General features: G+C 53.5%; 6 protein-coding genes across 6 annotated transcripts; 4 read left to right on the forward strand and 2 right to left on the reverse strand.

Annotated features, from left to right (window-relative positions):
* Nucleotides 1-409: 409 nt before the first annotated feature.
* Nucleotides 410-1555, forward strand: PG998_002165 (cation transporter ChaC; the record flags this gene model as incomplete). Its single annotated transcript, XM_066868983.1, has 4 exons — nucleotides 410-468; nucleotides 615-646; nucleotides 716-765; nucleotides 974-1555. 4 exons carry the CDS (start codon nucleotides 410-412, stop codon nucleotides 1553-1555), a joined length of 723 nt encoding a protein of 240 aa, XP_066737398.1.
* Nucleotides 1556-2115: 560 nt separating this feature from the next.
* Nucleotides 2116-2921, reverse strand: PG998_002166 (uncharacterized protein; the record flags this gene model as incomplete). The annotated part of the gene is made up of 5 exons (XM_066868984.1): nucleotides 2116-2204; nucleotides 2381-2505; nucleotides 2561-2667; nucleotides 2769-2841; nucleotides 2902-2921. The coding sequence occupies 5 exons, from the start codon at nucleotides 2919-2921 to the stop codon at nucleotides 2116-2118; spliced, it is 414 nt and encodes a 137-aa protein (XP_066737399.1).
* Nucleotides 2922-7216: 4295 nt separating this feature from the next.
* PG998_002167 (uncharacterized protein) lies at nucleotides 7217-10123 on the forward strand (the record flags this gene model as incomplete). The annotated part of the gene is made up of 4 exons (XM_066868985.1): nucleotides 7217-8068; nucleotides 8129-8180; nucleotides 8233-8941; nucleotides 9022-10123. The coding sequence occupies 4 exons, from the start codon at nucleotides 7217-7219 to the stop codon at nucleotides 10121-10123; spliced, it is 2715 nt and encodes a 904-aa protein (XP_066737400.1).
* Nucleotides 10124-14369: 4246 nt separating this feature from the next.
* PG998_002168 (uncharacterized protein) lies at nucleotides 14370-15999 on the forward strand (the record flags this gene model as incomplete). The annotated part of the gene is made up of 2 exons (XM_066868986.1): nucleotides 14370-14483; nucleotides 14647-15999. 2 exons carry the CDS (start codon nucleotides 14370-14372, stop codon nucleotides 15997-15999), a joined length of 1467 nt encoding a protein of 488 aa, XP_066737401.1.
* Nucleotides 16000-16742: 743 nt separating this feature from the next.
* Nucleotides 16743-17221, reverse strand: PG998_002169 (uncharacterized protein; the record flags this gene model as incomplete). The annotated part of the gene is made up of 4 exons (XM_066868987.1): nucleotides 16743-16892; nucleotides 16955-17037; nucleotides 17103-17133; nucleotides 17186-17221. The coding sequence occupies 4 exons, from the start codon at nucleotides 17219-17221 to the stop codon at nucleotides 16743-16745; spliced, it is 300 nt and encodes a 99-aa protein (XP_066737402.1).
* A 370-nt stretch (nucleotides 17222-17591) lies between these two features.
* PG998_002170 (uncharacterized protein) lies at nucleotides 17592-18855 on the forward strand (the record flags this gene model as incomplete). The annotated part of the gene is made up of 3 exons (XM_066868988.1): nucleotides 17592-18064; nucleotides 18127-18515; nucleotides 18584-18855. 3 exons carry the CDS (start codon nucleotides 17592-17594, stop codon nucleotides 18853-18855), a joined length of 1134 nt encoding a protein of 377 aa, XP_066737403.1.
* Nucleotides 18856-18870: the final 15 nt, after the last annotated feature.

Raw genomic sequence — 18870 nt, forward strand, 5'->3', positions numbered from 1 at the left:
GAATCTGACATGCAGGCAACGCGTCTCTCGGCGACTGGCCGCCGAAACAGAATTGATCGAGTAGGGCCAGCGAGTGCAGCTCAGGGGACGCCACGTCGTTTCAGCGTAGAGATTTCACGTTTGGAGGCTTTGATCGGCAGGGACGTGTGCGGCATCTCTCGACCCTGCTTGAAGAAGCCCGCAGAGGCTTCTACTCTTTACTATAAGCTATGTACATAAGGGGGTCACCCAGGCGGCGGTCCATAGGGTCGCCCTCCACTCCACTTTACTTGGCCAGGTAATCCGCTGACAAAGCCGAGGAGCCGAGAGCGGACGGGCTTGACAGCGACGGTGCATAAACTCTCAGCTCCTTAACCCGAACCCCTGGAAAGCTTAGCATCGCAACTTTTGAGGCAGGAAAAAACAGACCATGGCGGCCAACGGCGATAAGGCTACTAGCTCCGACGAGTTTTGGTTGTTTGGTTATGGGTGAGTTGTCGTCTTTCGAAATACCCATCACTCCTGGATTGGGGCCACCGCTTCCTGTACTGCTGGTCTTGGTCTTGGTGCCGTGGGCACCATATGTGTTGGCGTAGTATCACATAGGACGCTCTAGTAGCTAATCAAGACGATAGGAGTCTGATCTGGAAGCCCCCGCCGCACTTTGGTACGCACATGAACTCCATTGGGTCCTCCGAGAAGGGGTTCTGATTCTCATACTTCCGGCGGGATTTAGACCGGAGAGTGCCTGGTTGGGTAAATGGCTACGTTCGCCGCTTTTGGCAAGTAAGTGCATCCGCATATCCTCAGTATCTCAGAGCCATTTCTCACACTTCGGATATGCCTAGGCAAGGTAAATATTAATTTGACAGGCTACCTCGCCCCTCCCCCTTGCCCACGATCGGGGATTTCTCTGGTTGCTCCTACCCTAGGGGTGACGGGGGACAGGGGACGGGGGCTGTGCCAGCACTTTTCCAGGTGAGGCTAACAAAAGCCGGCACTTGCAAATCATAGTCAGGACCACCGCGGCACACCCGAAGCCCCGGGCCGCGTCGTCACCCTGATCGAGCGCTCGTTCTGGGCCAGCCTGGCGGACGCGCACGACTCCGCCCCCGAACGGGTGTGGGGGACGGCTTACCGGATTGAGGCGGCCCGGGTGGCCGAGGTCAAGGACTACCTGGACATACGGGAGATCAACGGGTACACGATCCACTACACGCCGTTCCACCCGGCCGACGGGTCCGACACCATCAGGACGCTGGTCTACATCGGGACGCCCGACAACGACCAGTTCACCGGGCCCCAGGACCCCCAGGCGTTGGCGGAGCACATATGTCGCAGTGAGGGGCCGAGCGGGCTGAATCGTGACTATCTGTTGGGCTTGGAGAAAGCGTTGGACGAGCTCAGTCCGGAGAGCGGCGACGCCCACATCACCGATCTCTCGAACCGCGTACGAGAGATCGAGGCGAAGGATGCCAAGGCGCAAGCGCACATCAGACTCTCGGAGGAGCCAGCATCGCATGAGTTCCGCAAGGTCAGCAGCATCGATGAACAGGAGGAGACCGAAAAAGCCTAGTTTAACTCTCTGGGAAGACGAACTAAATAGAATACATCATCAGACACTAGCATAGAGCCAAAGGCGTAAAACCGGCCAAGAAAGTAGTCACATTGGTATCTACAAATTTGCTACAAAATCCCAAGACCATCTCGTCATGTCTTTCCCCTCTCATGATATGACAACCCCGTCTGCAGATGCATCCCTCCCTCCGCTGGAATCCCACCCCTTAACGAAATGTCATGATAATGATCGTATCGCGGCCGTAAGCACGTGAACAAGACAAGTCTTGCTTAAAAGAAGAGATAAAAAGAAAACCAGCGAACTGCTGGGCGATGGAGAACCGATTCGCCATCTTCCCCAATGCCGTCACCCTCCTTATACATCAGAATGAGTGGGCGGCTCTCGGGGCCGACTATCCGCATTGTAGGCCGTTGGTTTGTTCATTGATGGCTCTAGAACCAGCCGTGAAGCCCAATGATACTGCCTGGTCGATCAGCCTTCCTCCAAAGCCTCCGATTCTGTTCCAATCCCTCTATCACCACTATCGTACCCAAGGGACGCCGGAATCCCCGCATCGACTAATACCGCGGGGGCCCTTGAGGCTGCCCCTGGGGCATCTGCTGGCCTTGTTGCGGGTCAGGGTAGTAAGGAGCCGGCATAGCGTAGCCTAACGATCACAGTTAGCGAGCCCGTGAGAACCGTGAAATCTTTCAAAACGCTGGGTTACCTACCCTGAGGGGGGAGGGGTGCCGTATCCAGCCTGTTGAGGAGGGTAAGCGCCCCGTCCGTATGCAGGCGCATACATCCCTTGGTTTGGCATCCCGTAGGCAGGCTGCCCGCCACCATAAGGCATCGGGGGTGCCCCATAACCACCCCGTGCGGAGAACCCTCCACGGCCGCCGCCGCCGCCGCCACCACGAGGGCCCGTGTCCGAAGCCCTGTCAACTCGGATGGTACGTCCGTCGAATCTGGAAGCCGTCAGTGATATGAACTCCTTGGCATGATGCGTGAGTCTTAGCCTACTCAACGTTGTTCATGGCAGCAATCGCCTTCTGGGCATCGGCATCCTGGGAGTATCGTACGAAGCCAAAGCCTCTGCTTCGGCCAGTATCGCGATCTTTGACGACCACCTAATGTAAAGAAGCGTTGTCAGCATGAAAGTGCCTATTCATACTCGTTGTAACGGGGGAGGCCGAGTCCGTGTACGGAAGAAATTTCGGAGTAAACGTACTGCTTCTTCGATGGCACCGAATTCCTCAAACTTCTGCCTCAGAGTGGTATCCTCCGTGTGCCATGCAAGGCCACTGTATCGCAGCAGCATTAGCAATGATGGGATAATAGCGCATTTAGAAAGTGAAACAAACCCAATGAAGAGCTTAGACATGCTGAAATGTTGGAAGCACCGTGTATGATCTAGTTTTATCTCAAGTTAGCCACTGCTTGAGTAGACAGTGTATCTCTGCCGGCACTAGTGACCTTTGCAGTTTCCCTTTCTGCTGACAAGAGCATTCTGGTAGACTATGCCGCGATAGCCATGGTCTTGAGGACGTGGTCTGGCTAAGAGCCACGATCACAAGGCCCGACGACTACATGCCCTTGGGTGCGGGATCGACCCAGAGGTTTGGTAGCAGCAGAGATACGAAAGGAGGCACACAAACATTATAACAGATGACAAATAGTGCTTTTCAACCAAGAACAGCTCGATTGCTGGAGTAGTCGAGGAGAGTAAAATGGTAAGAGTTCGTGAAGATTTGTCCGAAAGCTGTAATTGCCGGGCGAAGTAGTCGATAATATGGTGGTCAAGGTAAGAGGAGGAGGAAGGCAGGGGTCCAGTAAAGACAGCGGGGTCGATAGCCGGGTATGCTAAGTGGCTAAGTCGAAGGAAGCAGTCAGGGGTCGAGGCCTATTGAGATATCCGGATTCCTTGTCGTTCACTAGAAGCATGGTACAAGAAACATACTCGGAAGGTCACTAGTGGCGAGACGTCTGATTTATATATGCCGTAGCTGGCCTGCTGAGGCACAGCTCCATTACTCGCTCCTCTGGCCAGTCTCCGTGAAATCTTTTTCATCTGATATTGGGACGAAGACCAAAACTCTGGTGTTTGGCAAGCATGAGTATCCCAGCAGGGTCGAAAACAAGCATCAAACGGACGAGGCAGAATGACTTGCGCCAGAGTGTACTGGAATAGAGCCCTGTGTGCACATACTGCTGTGTGAAGTGATGAACTCCACGCGACAGGACTGGCGGGTCGGTTGCTAAATTGGGATCCTCTGGATGGGGGGCACCCATCCAGGATCAGGGACATACCCGCCTGTCACCGTCCGCGTCGTCAGGGAGAAGGGCCAATGCTTCCAAGATGATCTGCTAAGATTCAGCTCAAACATGATAACAATCCACAACGTCCACTGCCATCAACCGGGCATGTCTAGTTGGATCGATAGCCAGTGTTTCCGACCTTGGGAGACCGTGGCCAGGATGGATGTTGTCTCAAGATTTCAGACCCCTGTCTGTATCCGCAGGTATCGATCACCCAAATACTGAGCATGGAACCAACCACGAAGGCGGGTGACAATCCCTGAAACCCCCGCTCTCTCTCTCCCTCCCCCCTGCTGGCTCCCAGTGATTTGAATATGTCAGGTTGGCTGGCTGGCCAGAGCATTGAGAGGCATCTTTTGCCGGCAGTAGCAGAAAATGCAGTTGCCCACTCACTCACATGCACACGCGTTTGATGGTGCGCGGGATCCTATCGATAAGGAGGCCTCCAGTAGTCAAGTCGAGTCAAGACTCTGGCCAGTTGGCCAGCTGGTCAGTCTTGGGCCTCATGGCATGGAACATGACACCGAGATCAGCCTGACATTGACATGTATGCACGTACGAGCGCCCGTTTTCATCATGGGCGGCGGCCGCATCAGAGATGCTCGCAGGCTCGGACGGGCAGGGTTCAATGTTGATTCCCACTGCATCGACGACCAAGCCAACATGTAACGACTGGTTGGGGTCAAGCTATGCCCCTCCCAGATAGCTGCGTTGCTGCCCCTCACTAGAAGCCGCTAAGGCACTTTCCACCGTGGGGCTACTCGGCTACTCTGTTTGAAGTCATTAGATTGTCCCCAAAGCGGTTACCCCTGGATCCAGGAGAGAAGCAACCAGGAGGGTGGAGGGAGCATTCAGGAGCCTGGTCCATTTCACAAATATAGCGACCACCCCGACCATAGCTGAGACTGAGGCGATTTGGCACGTATCGCTGACGTTGTGCTTCGTGTATCGAATACATGCCACTGGACGGTGGACTGGTTGGTCTTCGCTGCGCTGTCTTGGCGTCAGGAAAGGACGCGGGGATCTCGGGCGCCCACGTGCCCCCTACGCCGGCGGTGATGAATACTACATCGGACTTTTTTCATACCCAATAATCTCCAAGTGGGTCGAGTGACAAAAGAACTAACGGTCGATCTACGTACTTATACCCAATGAAGGACGCCCCTGCTCAGCAAGTGTGCCAAGACCTCAGGGGAGGCACGAAGACGAGCAGAAGGAGAAGAAGACGAAGAGAAGTGAGAATTCACTACGCAATGGCTGGCTGGGGGTTGGTTTGCAGTGGTCAACGCCGTGAGTCTCCTACACTTACAGATCTGATCCCCAACTCGTCTCTGAAGCCTTCACGATTAGGCACGTCATCACGGCCTTGGTAACAATTATATTATTAACCTTGAGCTGTCATCACTCATACGGGTCAAACTGAAACATGGCTTTTTTAAGCACACACAAGATGATTTGTGATGAATTTGAATTACCAAGGCTCGCCCGGAGGACTCGGGCAGTGGCTACCTAATGAGGAGTCGGCTGCATCTCGATACACGGAGTGTTCCGCGGTTTTTATGGGCGATTACGAGCATGGCGATCTACAGGCACAACGGGGAACTTGCAAATGTATGTAAGTTTGGCATGCGGTCACTTGCCTCTCTGGCCCTCTTGGCCCTGGACAAGCACCCCCCAAATTTAATAATTGATTCATGCCGTTTCTTGGCTTGGTATTATATTTCAACATACACAGCGGTATCTCGCCGCCAGCCAAGATATTATAGTGAAGACTTTCAGGAACAGGCAAAGCCCAACCTGATCGTTAGCATATCCATTGGCGTTGCAGCCCAAAGGACAACCATTGAAGTTTAAAAGGGAACCACCATGGACATATCCTCGTGGGTAAGCTAGGTAAGGTAGATTCGTTTCGTTGCCAAGAGATATCACAGAAATAGCTAGCTTGGCTTCGAGGTGTCACCACAGAGCAGAGCAGCTCGGTAGCCTACCTCGCTGCCGTGTATCGTGACGGCTCGCGAGATGCGAGGAGCTTGGGCCAGTGCATTTTTAGTCATGATCTGATTTCAAGGGGTTTCTGGGACAAAGGGAGCCGATGTCATTGGTCTTCGGCTTACCACTAAACAGCATTTGGCAGGGCTCTCCGACGTTTTCGGATCGAGACTATTTTTGTAGATGTAGCGCCCTTGCCCAACTGCCGAATACCTGCTCTAGGTAAGGAGGCCTTGCTAGGTAACATTGGATCGACGTGATATGTCGCTTTAGGCGAGAGCATATGTACATACGGCTGTTCTGTCGGGGAGGGTCGTTGCGACGTTAATTAATCCGCAACTCAAAATGTTGTGTGTAATAGTGACACCGATCTGAGGCCCGTAAAGATCTGGAGTGTCACCGGCCTGACATGCGCAAAGTCGACCAAGCCTAGATTGACTTTCAAGAATGCTATGTAACCGACCGGGTACCAGACTCTCTCTGTCCCCGCTGCCCCGTACCACCACGGACTGAAGCGGCCACAATCGCATGACTCTGCCTTGCTTCTCCATCATCAATCTCAAAGAACGATTAGTCAGTTCTTCGTAAACTGAATTCTCGCCTGCCCATGCCAGGGATGCCGATTCTATGCGGATAACGTCCCGAAAGAAATGCCTCATGACTGCACGGTGCGCGTTTCCGGAGCGGATCGTCGCTTTCTGGTCGCTCACTCCCCTGGATGTTGATCGCCGAGCCTAGAGGAATCCCCAGCGGAAAAACTTCTAGCATCCGTAGATCTCATAATCCCATCATAGGCAAAACTCATTCACACATCCATATAGCTGACCAGATACGGTGGCCTGTTTGCGTGCCCAGCTGGCTAGCTGGGTAGCCAACACAGCGCGGGGTTTGCGTACCCCTTTGGCATCCCCAAACACATCATGTTAGATCAAGGGGTAATTATATGGCGGCCGAAACGCCATGTCACCCTGTGATGATGGGGGGATGCGGCTTCCTGGCAGTCCTGCAGAGCCATCCCTCCATCAATACCTACGATTTGCACAGAATGATGCGCGTGTGTGTGTATGTACATGCATGTCGACGTGACTTTTACTGCCCTCGAGTTCTGCTCGAGCACGAGCCTGCACGGAGCTGCAATTGGGGCTGCAATTGGGGCCGCATGTGGGGAATTGACAGGACGTTGGAACAATGCGGGCCTGGCTGTTGTTCAACCTCTAGAACCTACAACACGTACTTCAGCACGTACAACCTAACAACCGTCTTTGATTCTATTCATAGCTACACACTTGCATATGTGATCATCCCGCCTGCATGGCCGCGCAATAGCCGTTGCTCACTTCTCGGGGAAGATGGCAAGCCCTTGCTGCTAGGATGTCCTCGGGTTTCAATCTACATGGTCCCATTAGATGGATCCCAACCTCTCGCCTCGGCCTGCTGCCAGGAAGAAGTTTCACCAACATCGTAAAGGGGTACGAAGACGCAGACAAGGACGTCGCGCAAAAGCCCCGCCATGGGCACCAAAATAAGCATCGCCGTCATGAAAAGAAGGCCGCGGCCTTGAATTTGGGCAACTTGAGCCGGGCTTCGGGTCAGCGAACCGGCGATGACATGGTTCAAACCTGGCTTGCCCAGTCCACATTTGCAACCCAAAACTACCCCACGGTAACGGTATCTGAGAACCACCAAGTCGGACCAAGCCATACCCACCGCTACTACGACCTTCACGGGCAAAGACACTCCAGATCCCTGCCACGCGATGCTCGCCGCCCTACCCTTACGAGGCCGCAAGTTCCTCCCCAAACCTACGAACACCCGCCAAACTCCCGCAAGCGAGCTTTGTCCGACAGCTCTATACTCAGCGGAGGCAGTAACCCAAGGCTGTCTCCGAAACATCGGCATAACGCTTCTCGCCATGAAAGTGCGTTACATGGGCTGGACCCAGCTGAGCTGTCGGGCAAGCTGGAAGTCAGTGTCGAGGGATCCGGCCCCGACGAACCGGCTTCTCCTATGCAGTCTTACAGACCAAAGAAGCCACGGCATAAGACGCGGGTTGATAAATATGAGCACAAGAAGGATAGACACCGCAGCAGGAAGTCTGCCGAAGATGAGCCGCCGCCAAAATCCAGTAGGCGCAGAAAGGAAGATAAAAAGAAGGCGATGGCAACCAGCAAGAACGTTATGAGTAATTGGGTTTCGAAGGCAGTTCTTAATGATCGCATCACGGTTCGTCAGCTAGCCCGCATCCCCTCTTCTTAGCTGCTGATGACAATCTATGCTCAGCAGCCCATTAGGCCTGGCATTTTCAAGAATGGTCGTGAGGCAAATACGAAACCTGGTACGCTACGACCGACAGTACGCAAGCATGGCGCATTGCTAACCATGATCAGTTGATGATCTTGTTTTCTCGGACATGCATTTTCTCCAAGATCAAAAGTGCAGCACGAAGCCGAAGCCCTTGTCTGAGAGGCGGCTCCGAGAACTTGAAAAACAGCAAAGAGAGATGAAAGAAGTTTCCTCGTTCTTTCTACCAGCGGAGGCTGTGGGCGAAACGCTTGACGCGGTTGCCGGCGACAAACGCGGGCGCGAGCAAGAAGCTCCCCGGAAGTTACTGGAGAGATCCGTCGTGGAACCCCGACAACACACTGCGTCGAAGTCGTCTGAATCTGAACCTAGACACAGCCAGGATTCTTTTTTGGCCGAGCAGGTATTGCCCCAACACCGAGATCTTGATCTCTCGCGTCATGACGTGGAAGGGGCGAGGAGATATCAAGATCACCATAATCGACCAATATCAAGCAGAAGCAGTAGACCAACCACATACTTCTCCTGGTCCACAAGCCCACCAAGGTCACCATTGCAGTCGAGTGGATCTGTATCACAGGATTCATCCGGACTACAAACTCGTCAAACAACAACCCCAGAGACAATTCGAAGGGCCCTAGTGGATTCTGGCATCTTCCGTGGCACTGGCATTGCTGCATATGACCAAGAATTGATGAGTTCAAGCTCGAAAGCGATCAGTGATGAAGACCAATGTGGAAGCGAAGGTCACGGAGGTGAAGGCATGCCCCCAGAAAAGACACTGAAAGACACAAGGTAATGCGGCGTCTCGAGATACTTTTGCCACCAGCCTGGCGAGTGGACCACAGCCAGACGGACCAAATTCATCCGCCTAGGCCCCAGCAAACTGATGTTGATTCTATCTCCGCCCGTGGACTTGTGGAGAAGCGTCAAAAGCTGTCTTCAAAGGATAGAGGTTTGAGGGAAAACATTGCGAATTTCGCGGATATAGGGGTACTAGACAAGCAACGAAATGCCCATTCTCTCAGCCATATTGGTGGATATGCCAACAACCAAGCAGCTTGCTTGGTAGGCTCCGACAATGATGATGGTATATCGATCACATCTAAAGACTTGATGCCCCCACCACCACTACCAAATAGCATATCTCAGCCTCGGATGAGTGGTGCGATGCAGAACGCCTCCTCAAATGGGCCAAACCCAAGGTACTATCCTACCAGCAAAGAGTTATCTGCTGCTGCCCGAGTGGTGGCGCAACATGACACAACAAATCGAAACATAGAATCGAGGCCTCTGAACTTGGTAGGCAATGAATCGTCGACTGAGGGCTCTTCTCATCACGGAATAGCGTCGTTGGAGTTTACTTCCTGGGTTACCCCATCGCCCAAGCCTCCTACCCCTTCTTTAACTACTAACATGGCTAAACCAGATGTAAGCTCGACTTCGTCATACAACATTGGCTATACGGCAAATAAAGAGCCCTTCCAAGCAGTGACTCAAGCCAAAGCCCGGCCCCAAGAAAGCATAGCCGACTTCATTGCGAGGATTGAACGCGAGGCTGAGATTCTTCCACCAACACCGATGAGTAGGAACTACAAAGCGTGCGAAGTCGTTTCGCCCTTGATCGATTCGAGGTTTGTAAACCGGGACGAGGAGATCGACACCGCAGAGTTTGGTGATGTATTCGATGGCGATGTGGGCTCCTTGTCTAAACCTCCTTTGCATGAGAACCAGCCACCTCGTCTCCCATCAAATAGGGCCCCATCTGGAAATTATAATGCGAAACCAATCACTCGAGGACTCGAAGAAAAGATGGGTTTGGCGGATCATGAATGCCCTCGTAGCGAATATATCAGCCCAGGAAGTATCGAAGACGTGGCGCACCCACCAGAGAGCCATGACCAAGGCGCGCCAGGTGATAATAAAGCTCACGGATTGTCAACCTTCTGGGGCCCGAATAACTTTATACAGTTCTGACTGTGCACTGCTACAAGCACGCGCTCAACCACGGGAGTTACTGTTGGTTGAGCACCTAAGGCATGGGGCAGGTATGGGCCACCTTACTCGTCACCGCCTCTTCTACACTGCAATCTAAGCCGACCGTGCCTGAGCATGGAATCGCATATTTGGAAGGCAACTGTGAATCCCACAATAGGGGCAAAATCAACAGGTTGGTGAGAAGGTTTGGTGTCTCAGGGGTTAGTTGGCGCGTTGATGAGGGCAAGTTGGCAGGGGTTGTATTCCAACAGCAATGGGTGTTTGGTGTGAGATGTGATCTGAAGCAGGAGTAGGAGCTCTGTCTGTTAAGTAGACTCTTGCTTGTTACATATAGAAAACACTGCCTGCATCTTAGATGTTTGTCTGCATGGTGCTCACCCTTCTGCTGAGCCCCAGATGGCCTAAAAGCTCACCGTGGCGTATAGTGGTCTAAGTTGAACTATCCACTGGCTATAGACAGTTCTCGCGCCAAGACAATACGTGCTGGCCTGTATGCAGGACTAGCATATAAATGCATCATGTGAGTATAATCGGCGGCAGGCGGATGTTGGTTCTGCCTCATCGCCTCAACCCGTCGACTCACCGCTCTATCTGTAGTTATACATTCGTTCAGCCGAATCAGACCATGGATCTGAACTGCCGGGAAGAACACCCTACGAAAGATCCACTTGTCCTTATGAGTGGGCGAGATCTAAATCCACCCGGTTTATTCAAGGAAACATACTTCATTTCATTTTTTTTCTTTAGTGTTCTCACTTAGCTGACTGGCGTAGTAGGAGATGACTTTCTGTCTTATTGTACCTAACAGCCCGTCTGAGTTATACAGAAGAAAGCGAAAGGAGCTAGCTATGGGTGTGTGGGAAGATTTCATCATCAAATTTGATCTGGACCCTGAATAAAATACCTTACAGGGCCCGGCCAGAATGACCGGCAGAACGAGAGTGGATTCGGCAGTGAACCAATCCCACACTTGGAAAAGAGAGAGCTTTATCGGGCCCATGAAGCAAGCTTTATCGCAGAGAGAGGAAGAGAGCTCTCTCCGGCTATCATTTTGCACCTCGGTTCACTTCTCCCAGATGCACCATAGCTTCTACCGACGTCTATTGAACGTCACCTCTGACCTGGCATGCCTGCGAACTTCATTCACATGAGGCCCCCCGGTAGATTAATATGCCAAAGCCGCACTAGAAACACCGAAGTAAATCAACAGCACGCCCCCAGGTTTAAGTGAAAAGTGGTGCTGGACGGCGCGTTCTGCAAGCCTGCGTGAGGAGACTAGAGAGAGGAGTACATAGCACTTTGCAGTATCTAGTATGTAGCTAAGGTACTAGAAACATGTGACCCACCGTCGATGTGGACGCCCGTTGGGAAGCGTCGGGTCATGCAGTTTGGCAATATTGTTGTGTGTACATACCGATGGCCAAAGCAGATAGATACCCTCGAGCTTGTCCCAGGTAGACCGGATATTGAGGGAATCAAGAGCAGTGCAAACAGGGTCTGGCTGGTGGAACACGAGCATATACTCGTCACGAGCTGCCCGGCATCCCATCGCATATAATGTTCGATCGCTCTTCCCGAAGACACGACTCAAGCACCTGTTTCCGGAATTAGTTGCAGCCCCAAACGCAAGATGGCAGCATTGACTGGAGGTCATCAAGTATGGATGGAGCCGAGCCCCCGAAGTCAAGCAATCCAGGTACGGAGGAAATCGCAGCATCTCGCTTTTATCCGACTTGCCCTCTCATTCGATTCCCACTCTGCTGGGCCCTCTACCCGTAGTGGTAGTGATAGCGTGTGTCTTGACTCTCGAGTCCAGTCCCTGCACGGCGCCACTGCCCTTATATCCTGGGTCAGCGGCGTCGTCGTCTGGCTCCGCCTTTATTGCTTATCTATCTTGGTCTCTCGGGCATGCTAAGTAACCGCCAGTCAGTGAACGGGTCCAAATAGGGCCCCAAGGCGATTGATCACCTACAGACTATCAATATGGGAAAACTCACCTGACTAGCAGCTGTCGTCACAGCCGAACTGGCACTGCTCTCGAGATACATACATATATGGCACAGCGACGGAGCGATGCTGTGGGTATGAAGAAAAGGTCTAGGATTGCCCGACATGTGAAGCGGCTATGTAAACACACTATCCACGAGCCAAGTAAGGAAAGGGCATGATCCGAGTGACTGGGATCAGTTGGCAATGCTTGCAAACAGAGATTCTCTTCGCCGTACTCCGTACGTGCGTGCCCCGCCGGCATTTATTTTTTTCAGTTTCGTACTTGTAAGCCTCTCTTTTGCGCCCAGCATCAGGGCACCCAGCACCCCCCTTCACATATTCGTTGCTCACCTCAGCTTCGAATGAGCCAATGCGAGCGCGCTCGAAGGTGCGGTGGTAACAGTGGAGGTTTGATTTGGTTCGGAATGGAGAACTGCTCATCGGCGCTCCCCCCTTCTACGACTTAGAAGCAGCAGCAGCCGCAAAAAAATAAGAAGCAAGCATCTATATATGCACATGATGTAGGTGAAGCATGCAGGCAGGATGGGCCCGTCCTGCTGATACAGACAAGGGCCTGCAAGATAACCGTCACGGCTTTTAACCAAAGGCCCAAGGCTGCATCTCTCTCTCTTGCAGTGCTCCATCTTGCGGACCATGGCACTCGCCAGAGGAAGGCTCTCGGTGGTACTTACAGCGGAATCGATGCGCCCGTATAAAACATGGCAGCATGGGCTCCGACTGAGCTCCAGGATTGGCTGGGGCCATGCTGGAGAGCTCCCTGACTGCTGACCTTGATCTGAGAGCTCTGGACCTCTGACCTCCAAGCTATCAGGTTAGCACCCTCCTGCCTCCTCCGCCCCTAGAAACACTCCCACCTCTAAAAAACAGCCATTGCGTGCGCGGCCCAACCGATCATCGATCGAGTCAGACTGGCGAATTCCTAGAGCATTCTGTAATGTGCATCAGCCCGCCCAGTACTGGCCATGGCCAATAGAGGACGAAGACGAAGAAGAAGCAGAAGAAGAAGAAGAAGCAGAAGAAGAAGAAGAAGAATAGCCCAGCCCAGGCAAGTCTATAGGCGAGCAAGGGCATGGGTTGAATGGCAAGGTAAGGATGACCGGGAGCTCATGTAACAAGCCCAGCATGGTTCAACCGTCGAACATGCCGCCAGAACGAGCTACCTTCCTTTCTAATAATGTTCTGGGATATAATAGGAGACGGCTGGTGCAAGATAGCGCAGTGGGCTGTTTAATCGACCTAAAAGCCTTGAATCAAGTTTCTCTCTTGCGCCTCACGCCCGTTCTTCTTCAGTCCGTCAGTCACTCAGTCACTCAGTCAGTCTGGGATCCAGCGCCCCAATTCCAGCAGCTGGATCAAAGGCTGTTTTCGGTGACCCGACCCTTTCGTACCTAGCTACCGCTACCGTAATTGCATAGGGTACCAGGCCTGCATACATGCCATGCTGCTCCCATGCCATACCATGTCTAGTACCTACTACTTGCACACTTACACCACACTTGCTTGCAATCATGCCGATTTGATTCGATCATTGATCATTGTCAACCATTAAGCCGGCCGGTTACATTGACTTATTCGACCTTTGCTGCAGTCTTTTCCCCCTTCTCTGCCCAAGAACTGACCAGCCTAGCCCCCCCCAGAAAGTGAGAGGGAGCGTGAGAGCTAGTTCGCCCTCCTACCGTCTAAGGCCCCCTCGTCGTCCCCTCAATCCTCCACCGCACCCACCCACACACCCAGCCCAGCACCTACTACCTCACCTCACCTACCTACCCTCCAGTCCCCGTCCCAACTTCTCATTCCATCCCAAACGTTTCTTGTAACACCCACTGCACCTTTCGATAAGGCAAGCTCGAAGCTACTGTCTGTACCTCGACCTTCAGTTCAGCTCCAGGACTCGGACAGCCAGGTGATTCAACCCCCAATGCGAAACCTTCACGATACTTGGGCCCAAGCCGTCGTTGTTGTTGCTGCTGCCACTGCTGCCGCTGTCAATTGATCGTTCCTCGACAACCCACACATCCATCCCACCTGCACCTCTTATCGCGACCTATCGCAACCTTAGCATCTGATAACGGGGTCAATCAACTATCAATCAACCATCACCAAAGAAAGGACCCCTCCATCGAATACCAATACGACCCGCCAGCCCGTCGCTCTACGAAAGAAACGAACTCCCAAGCGCATGGTGGGGTTGCCCTCACTCTGAGCCAAAGTAAAGATGCCGCCTCGAGCCTCTTTGACGTCGTCCTTTTCCATTGCCGATTCAACAAATGAGGTAGTCTGCCCGTTGCGGAACCAAGATGGCTCGAGCTGTCGCAAGCGTTGCCTCGGTGTAAGTAGCTTATGGCTTCCTCTCAACTTGCCCCTGGGGTGATGGTCGTGATGCTCGCTTTGTTGGATAGGGTGCAAGCTTGCCAACCATTCTGCAATTGACCCATGCGAAGTGGTGTTCGTAACTATGCAACCTGTATCTAACTGGAACTCGACGCCATTAGGAGAAACGGTTCCGGTCAATGCAAGAACATATTCGAAGGGCGCACCCAGAGCACTACATATCCAAGCTGCCCGCGACCGAGGAGAGCTTTAATCTCATGGTCAATACCCCACCTCAAGACCGTTCGCAGCTCCAGCAGAACCAGCCAGTCGGCGCGAACTTGCAGCAACAACAAAGAACACCAGGAAGCGCCCCGGGCACAGCCGAACAGATCAGAGGATACCCGCTCGACCCGCGGGTCAACTATGCCCACGACGACCCAAATGCAGCTCCCGAGACCCCGAGGCGTGCAGAAGACTACAGCAATGGTCTTTTGCCGACTGCGAACGCAGCGGCCGCTCTAGCACAGTTGGGGCAGATGCACAAGTTAGAGCCGGATTGGGACTCCGGTGAAGTATACAATACGCCTCACGTCTCGGCAGATAGCCATCTGATTGATCCCTCATTACAGGATTGGCACTCTGACAATGATGCCCGGAGGATACCGAGGACTACCATTGAGCTGCCTCCGATTCAGATTGACCATGCCAGTGATTCCTTCCCTGCCCTGAATTCTTCTGCCAGGCAGCTGGATCTTCTTCCATCCATTTTATCTAACTCGCCGCCCGGCCGGTCCTCCACCCTCCCGCCTTTGCACAGATCCCTTGGCCCCAACCGGCCGAGGAAGCAGTCTGTCAGCAAGCGCCACAAGAAGCAGAAATCGCGTGGGACCGCTTCTGAGTGGCTCAGGAGGATCCAGAATGATGAGCGGTCGAAGCTGGGGGTGATGGGAGGTATTGATCGCAAGGCACATTCGGTCGAGCCCACCGCGGATTACGGGAAGCGGTGGGAAGACCTCATTGATGCTGCTGCGTCGGCTACAGAAGACATAGAGGACGACAGGACCCCTGTAAGTCTCTATCGACGTATTGATCCTGCTCTCCTAACGTCTCAGGTACCTCAATCCCCCATTTCCATCCATCGAACCTCTCTACCCCCTATCCCACAGCAGAGCTTTCAAGGCTATCAGGCGTCGCCTCTTCAACAAGCCCTTACCCCACCGTCCTTTGCTCAAGAGGTGCCTGAGCCGTTTCCTTCTGTGGAGAGCGGAGAGAGCGGAGACAACTTCCACATTGGGACTGCTGGGCTGTCCGACTCGTCGCCAAGTTATTCGGCACAAGACGTCCATATATACTGTGCCGCGTGCCAGAGGGCGTCCAGGCTTAAGGAGTCGTACGCATGCACCGAGTGTATCTGCGGCCTGTGCAGGGAATGTGTGAATGTGCTCATGGAGGAGCAAGGGGCCCGGCGGAAATGTCCTCGCTGTGCCACTATTGGTGGCAGGTTCAAGCCGTTTCAACTCGAGATACGGTGATTCTTGTACCAATCTTACATGGACTCGCCATCCAACCCGAGGAAAGCATCGGCATTCGTGACGGCAGCCGCCCACCATATACACGATGGGGAAACTGGCCAAACTCACACCATCCGTACTCGATATGCGGTTCTCTCTGTCTTGACGACGGCAGTCAAATGTGTCTAGTCGGATTTTGTCGAAGGCGATTACGATTTGGCCAACTCGCTTGGCCTAGACCCTGCTGCGGCTTGGAGCGGGCGTAGAGAACGTCGAGCTTTCTCCTCGGCGCTATAGACCATGAAAGGTCGTTTTTTTTCCACGTTGAATTTCGGGTCGCAGATTTTGCATCAGGGATAATGGTCGTGTGCCAGATAGACACACTTTAAATTTATGAAGACCGGAGGCTCAGGCGTTATAAAAAGGGAAGGCTATACGGCGCTGGTTTCAGGGGTTTCACTACTGGCTGGGCTCATCATTTGCTTGCGCTCAATTTTGCATGGGTACCTCCGCAAAGGGCTATTTGACACGGCACAGGCGTCTATTTGTTTGCACACGCGGTGGCGAGTTGGCTCGATGTTCACTCCTTTGTGCAGGAGAACTGGCCAGGTTTACTTGACTCATCTGCTAGAGATCTCTTGTTGGAATTTGGGATGTGGTCTGGCTTATAAGCAGAAACTGCTGCGACTGTCATGTTTATAGATACGTCTCCATGAATACACTTTTTAAAACATCAAGGGGCGTATGTACATCAGGCCTCCAGATCATCGTCGGACCTCGAACTGTGACTCGCCTTCCTGAACATCGCGATCCTCGTGGTCAACTTTCATAACCTTGGAGTGTGATGGACCTTGGTCGATATCCTTGAGGAATTGCTTGAGTGTGCTTTCCTCGCCTTGGGCTTCACCCTCGACCTGATGACGCAGATGGACATGTGAGCCCAATGATACAGGACTGGTCACTTGATAGGGCATACCTTTTGGTTATCTGTATTTCGACACCATCCAGTGATGCCGCTTGCTGTCGCCTTCTTCTGGGTGTAGTAACGAAAGCCCACGCCTGTTTGTGGAGGGATGGTCAGGTGACGTCAGCGACACGATAAGAAAGGCTCGCTCTCTACTGACCTTGTACCCGGCCGTGCACGAGGAAATAGATCTATTAATAAGTACGTAATGATTAGCGGTGGGACGGGCGCGCAGCTGCTGACGGGAGACTTGTGGCAGTAGTTTACTCTTTTGGCCATGGCTGGTGCTCGGTTGTGATGCAGAATGGGAAGCTGGGTTGAGAGATGGATTCGCTGCTGGATGCGTTGCATTCCCGCCCTACCTGGAGGAGGAGCCTTTTCTCTGGAGCTGGAGCTGGAGCCGGAGTACTTGCACTATCTAGACTACAAGTATTAGTATATTCGCGGGCGACCGGGGCAGGCATGAACAGCGGGGAATCCTCGGCCAATCACCGTTGGACGCCTCGACCAAGAACAGAAGTTAGTTATCGCGTACTTTGGACACCCACCCATCCGTCCATCAACCCTCGCTCTGTCAACAACATAGCAAAGCCCGAGACCCATCGAGGCACGACACTTCGATTGCCAGATACTAGCAACCGCACACATCATGAACCCGGAAGCGACCGCCGAACTGGCACCTGAACCCCCAGTCTTATTTCGTGGCAAAAAGCGCAAGGGCCAGTACAGGCAACGAGCCATTGACGATGGTGTACAAACAGCACCGACCGAGGCCGGCCACAGCGCCGATGCCGACCGCGTAGATATCGCCCCTGCCGCATCAGATGTTGAGCGCCTAGCCGAATCTGCCCAGCCCGAGGAACAAGCCACTGCAGAGGATGAGGGCGTCTCCGTGGCCGAGCTCCTTCGCCGGCGCAATGCGCGAAAGTCACGTTTACGAGGGGTCGGGTTTGCGCCCAAAGACGCCCAAGGCAACGACGCACCCACTTCCTTTGAGGACGACCTGAGCCTCATGATCCGCGAGGAGGAGCAGAAGGCCACTGTGGACTTATCGACCGGCGGCATGAGCAAGCGATTCTCGGCCCAGACCGGCCATGTCGGCGAGCTCGTGAACAAGCATATGTAAGTCGCGCGCCTTCTTCCCACCCTCCAAGCCCCTCTCTGCAAGTTACTGATGGAGCAAGGGAGGACTACATAGCAGCCCAACTAGCCAAACGACATGCGCCTACTTCGACGCAACCGCCCTCCTCAGCCACCGACCAGTCGCGCTCGTCACTTGACCACGCGAATAGCAGTGCACACGCGGTGCCGAAACCAGAAGGCCACATTGCCATGCAGGGGAAACTCCTCGAAGTCGATCTCGGCGACGAAGTCCGTAACCGGACTGCTAACATGACAGAACGGGCTTGGAGGCAGCTACAGGGCGAGAAGGTCGAAGACGACGAGCCGGCAGGTCCGCCCAAGAAGGTTCGCTTGGGCCGCGACGGCAAGCCTTGGAGGCCGCGCAACAGACGCGACAGCGACGCCATCAAACGCGACCAGCTCGTGGAAGAGTTAATGCGGGAAAACAGACGTGAGTGCCCGCCGCCAACCCCTCCTGCGTGTGATACGAATCTCGTAAAAGCTAACTTCGTTTCCAAGTCGACATGTACGAGACCCCGAAACCACCGGTGGCCAGCACCTCGGCCGAGGATACTGCCGCCGCCGATGATCGCATCGCGGAAGAGTTCCGGAGGGAGTTCATGGATGCCATGGCTCAGAGGCAGAAGAGGAGGAAGGCTCCGGCGCCTGCTGCCAAACCAGGTGCCAAGAAGGACGAGGACATACTGAGGGGGCCTAAATTGGGAGGAAGCAGAAACACACGGGCGGCTATGCGAGACCTTTTGCTGAAGCAGGAGAAAGAAAAGCGATAAACCGATAGGTGTGCG

This window comes from Apiospora kogelbergensis (genome assembly GCF_038363985.1).
Source record: "Apiospora kogelbergensis strain CBS 113332 chromosome Unknown utg000001l_segment0_segment0, whole genome shotgun sequence".
In the NCBI taxonomy this organism is placed as follows: Eukaryota; Fungi; Ascomycota; class Sordariomycetes; order Amphisphaeriales; family Apiosporaceae; genus Apiospora; species Apiospora kogelbergensis.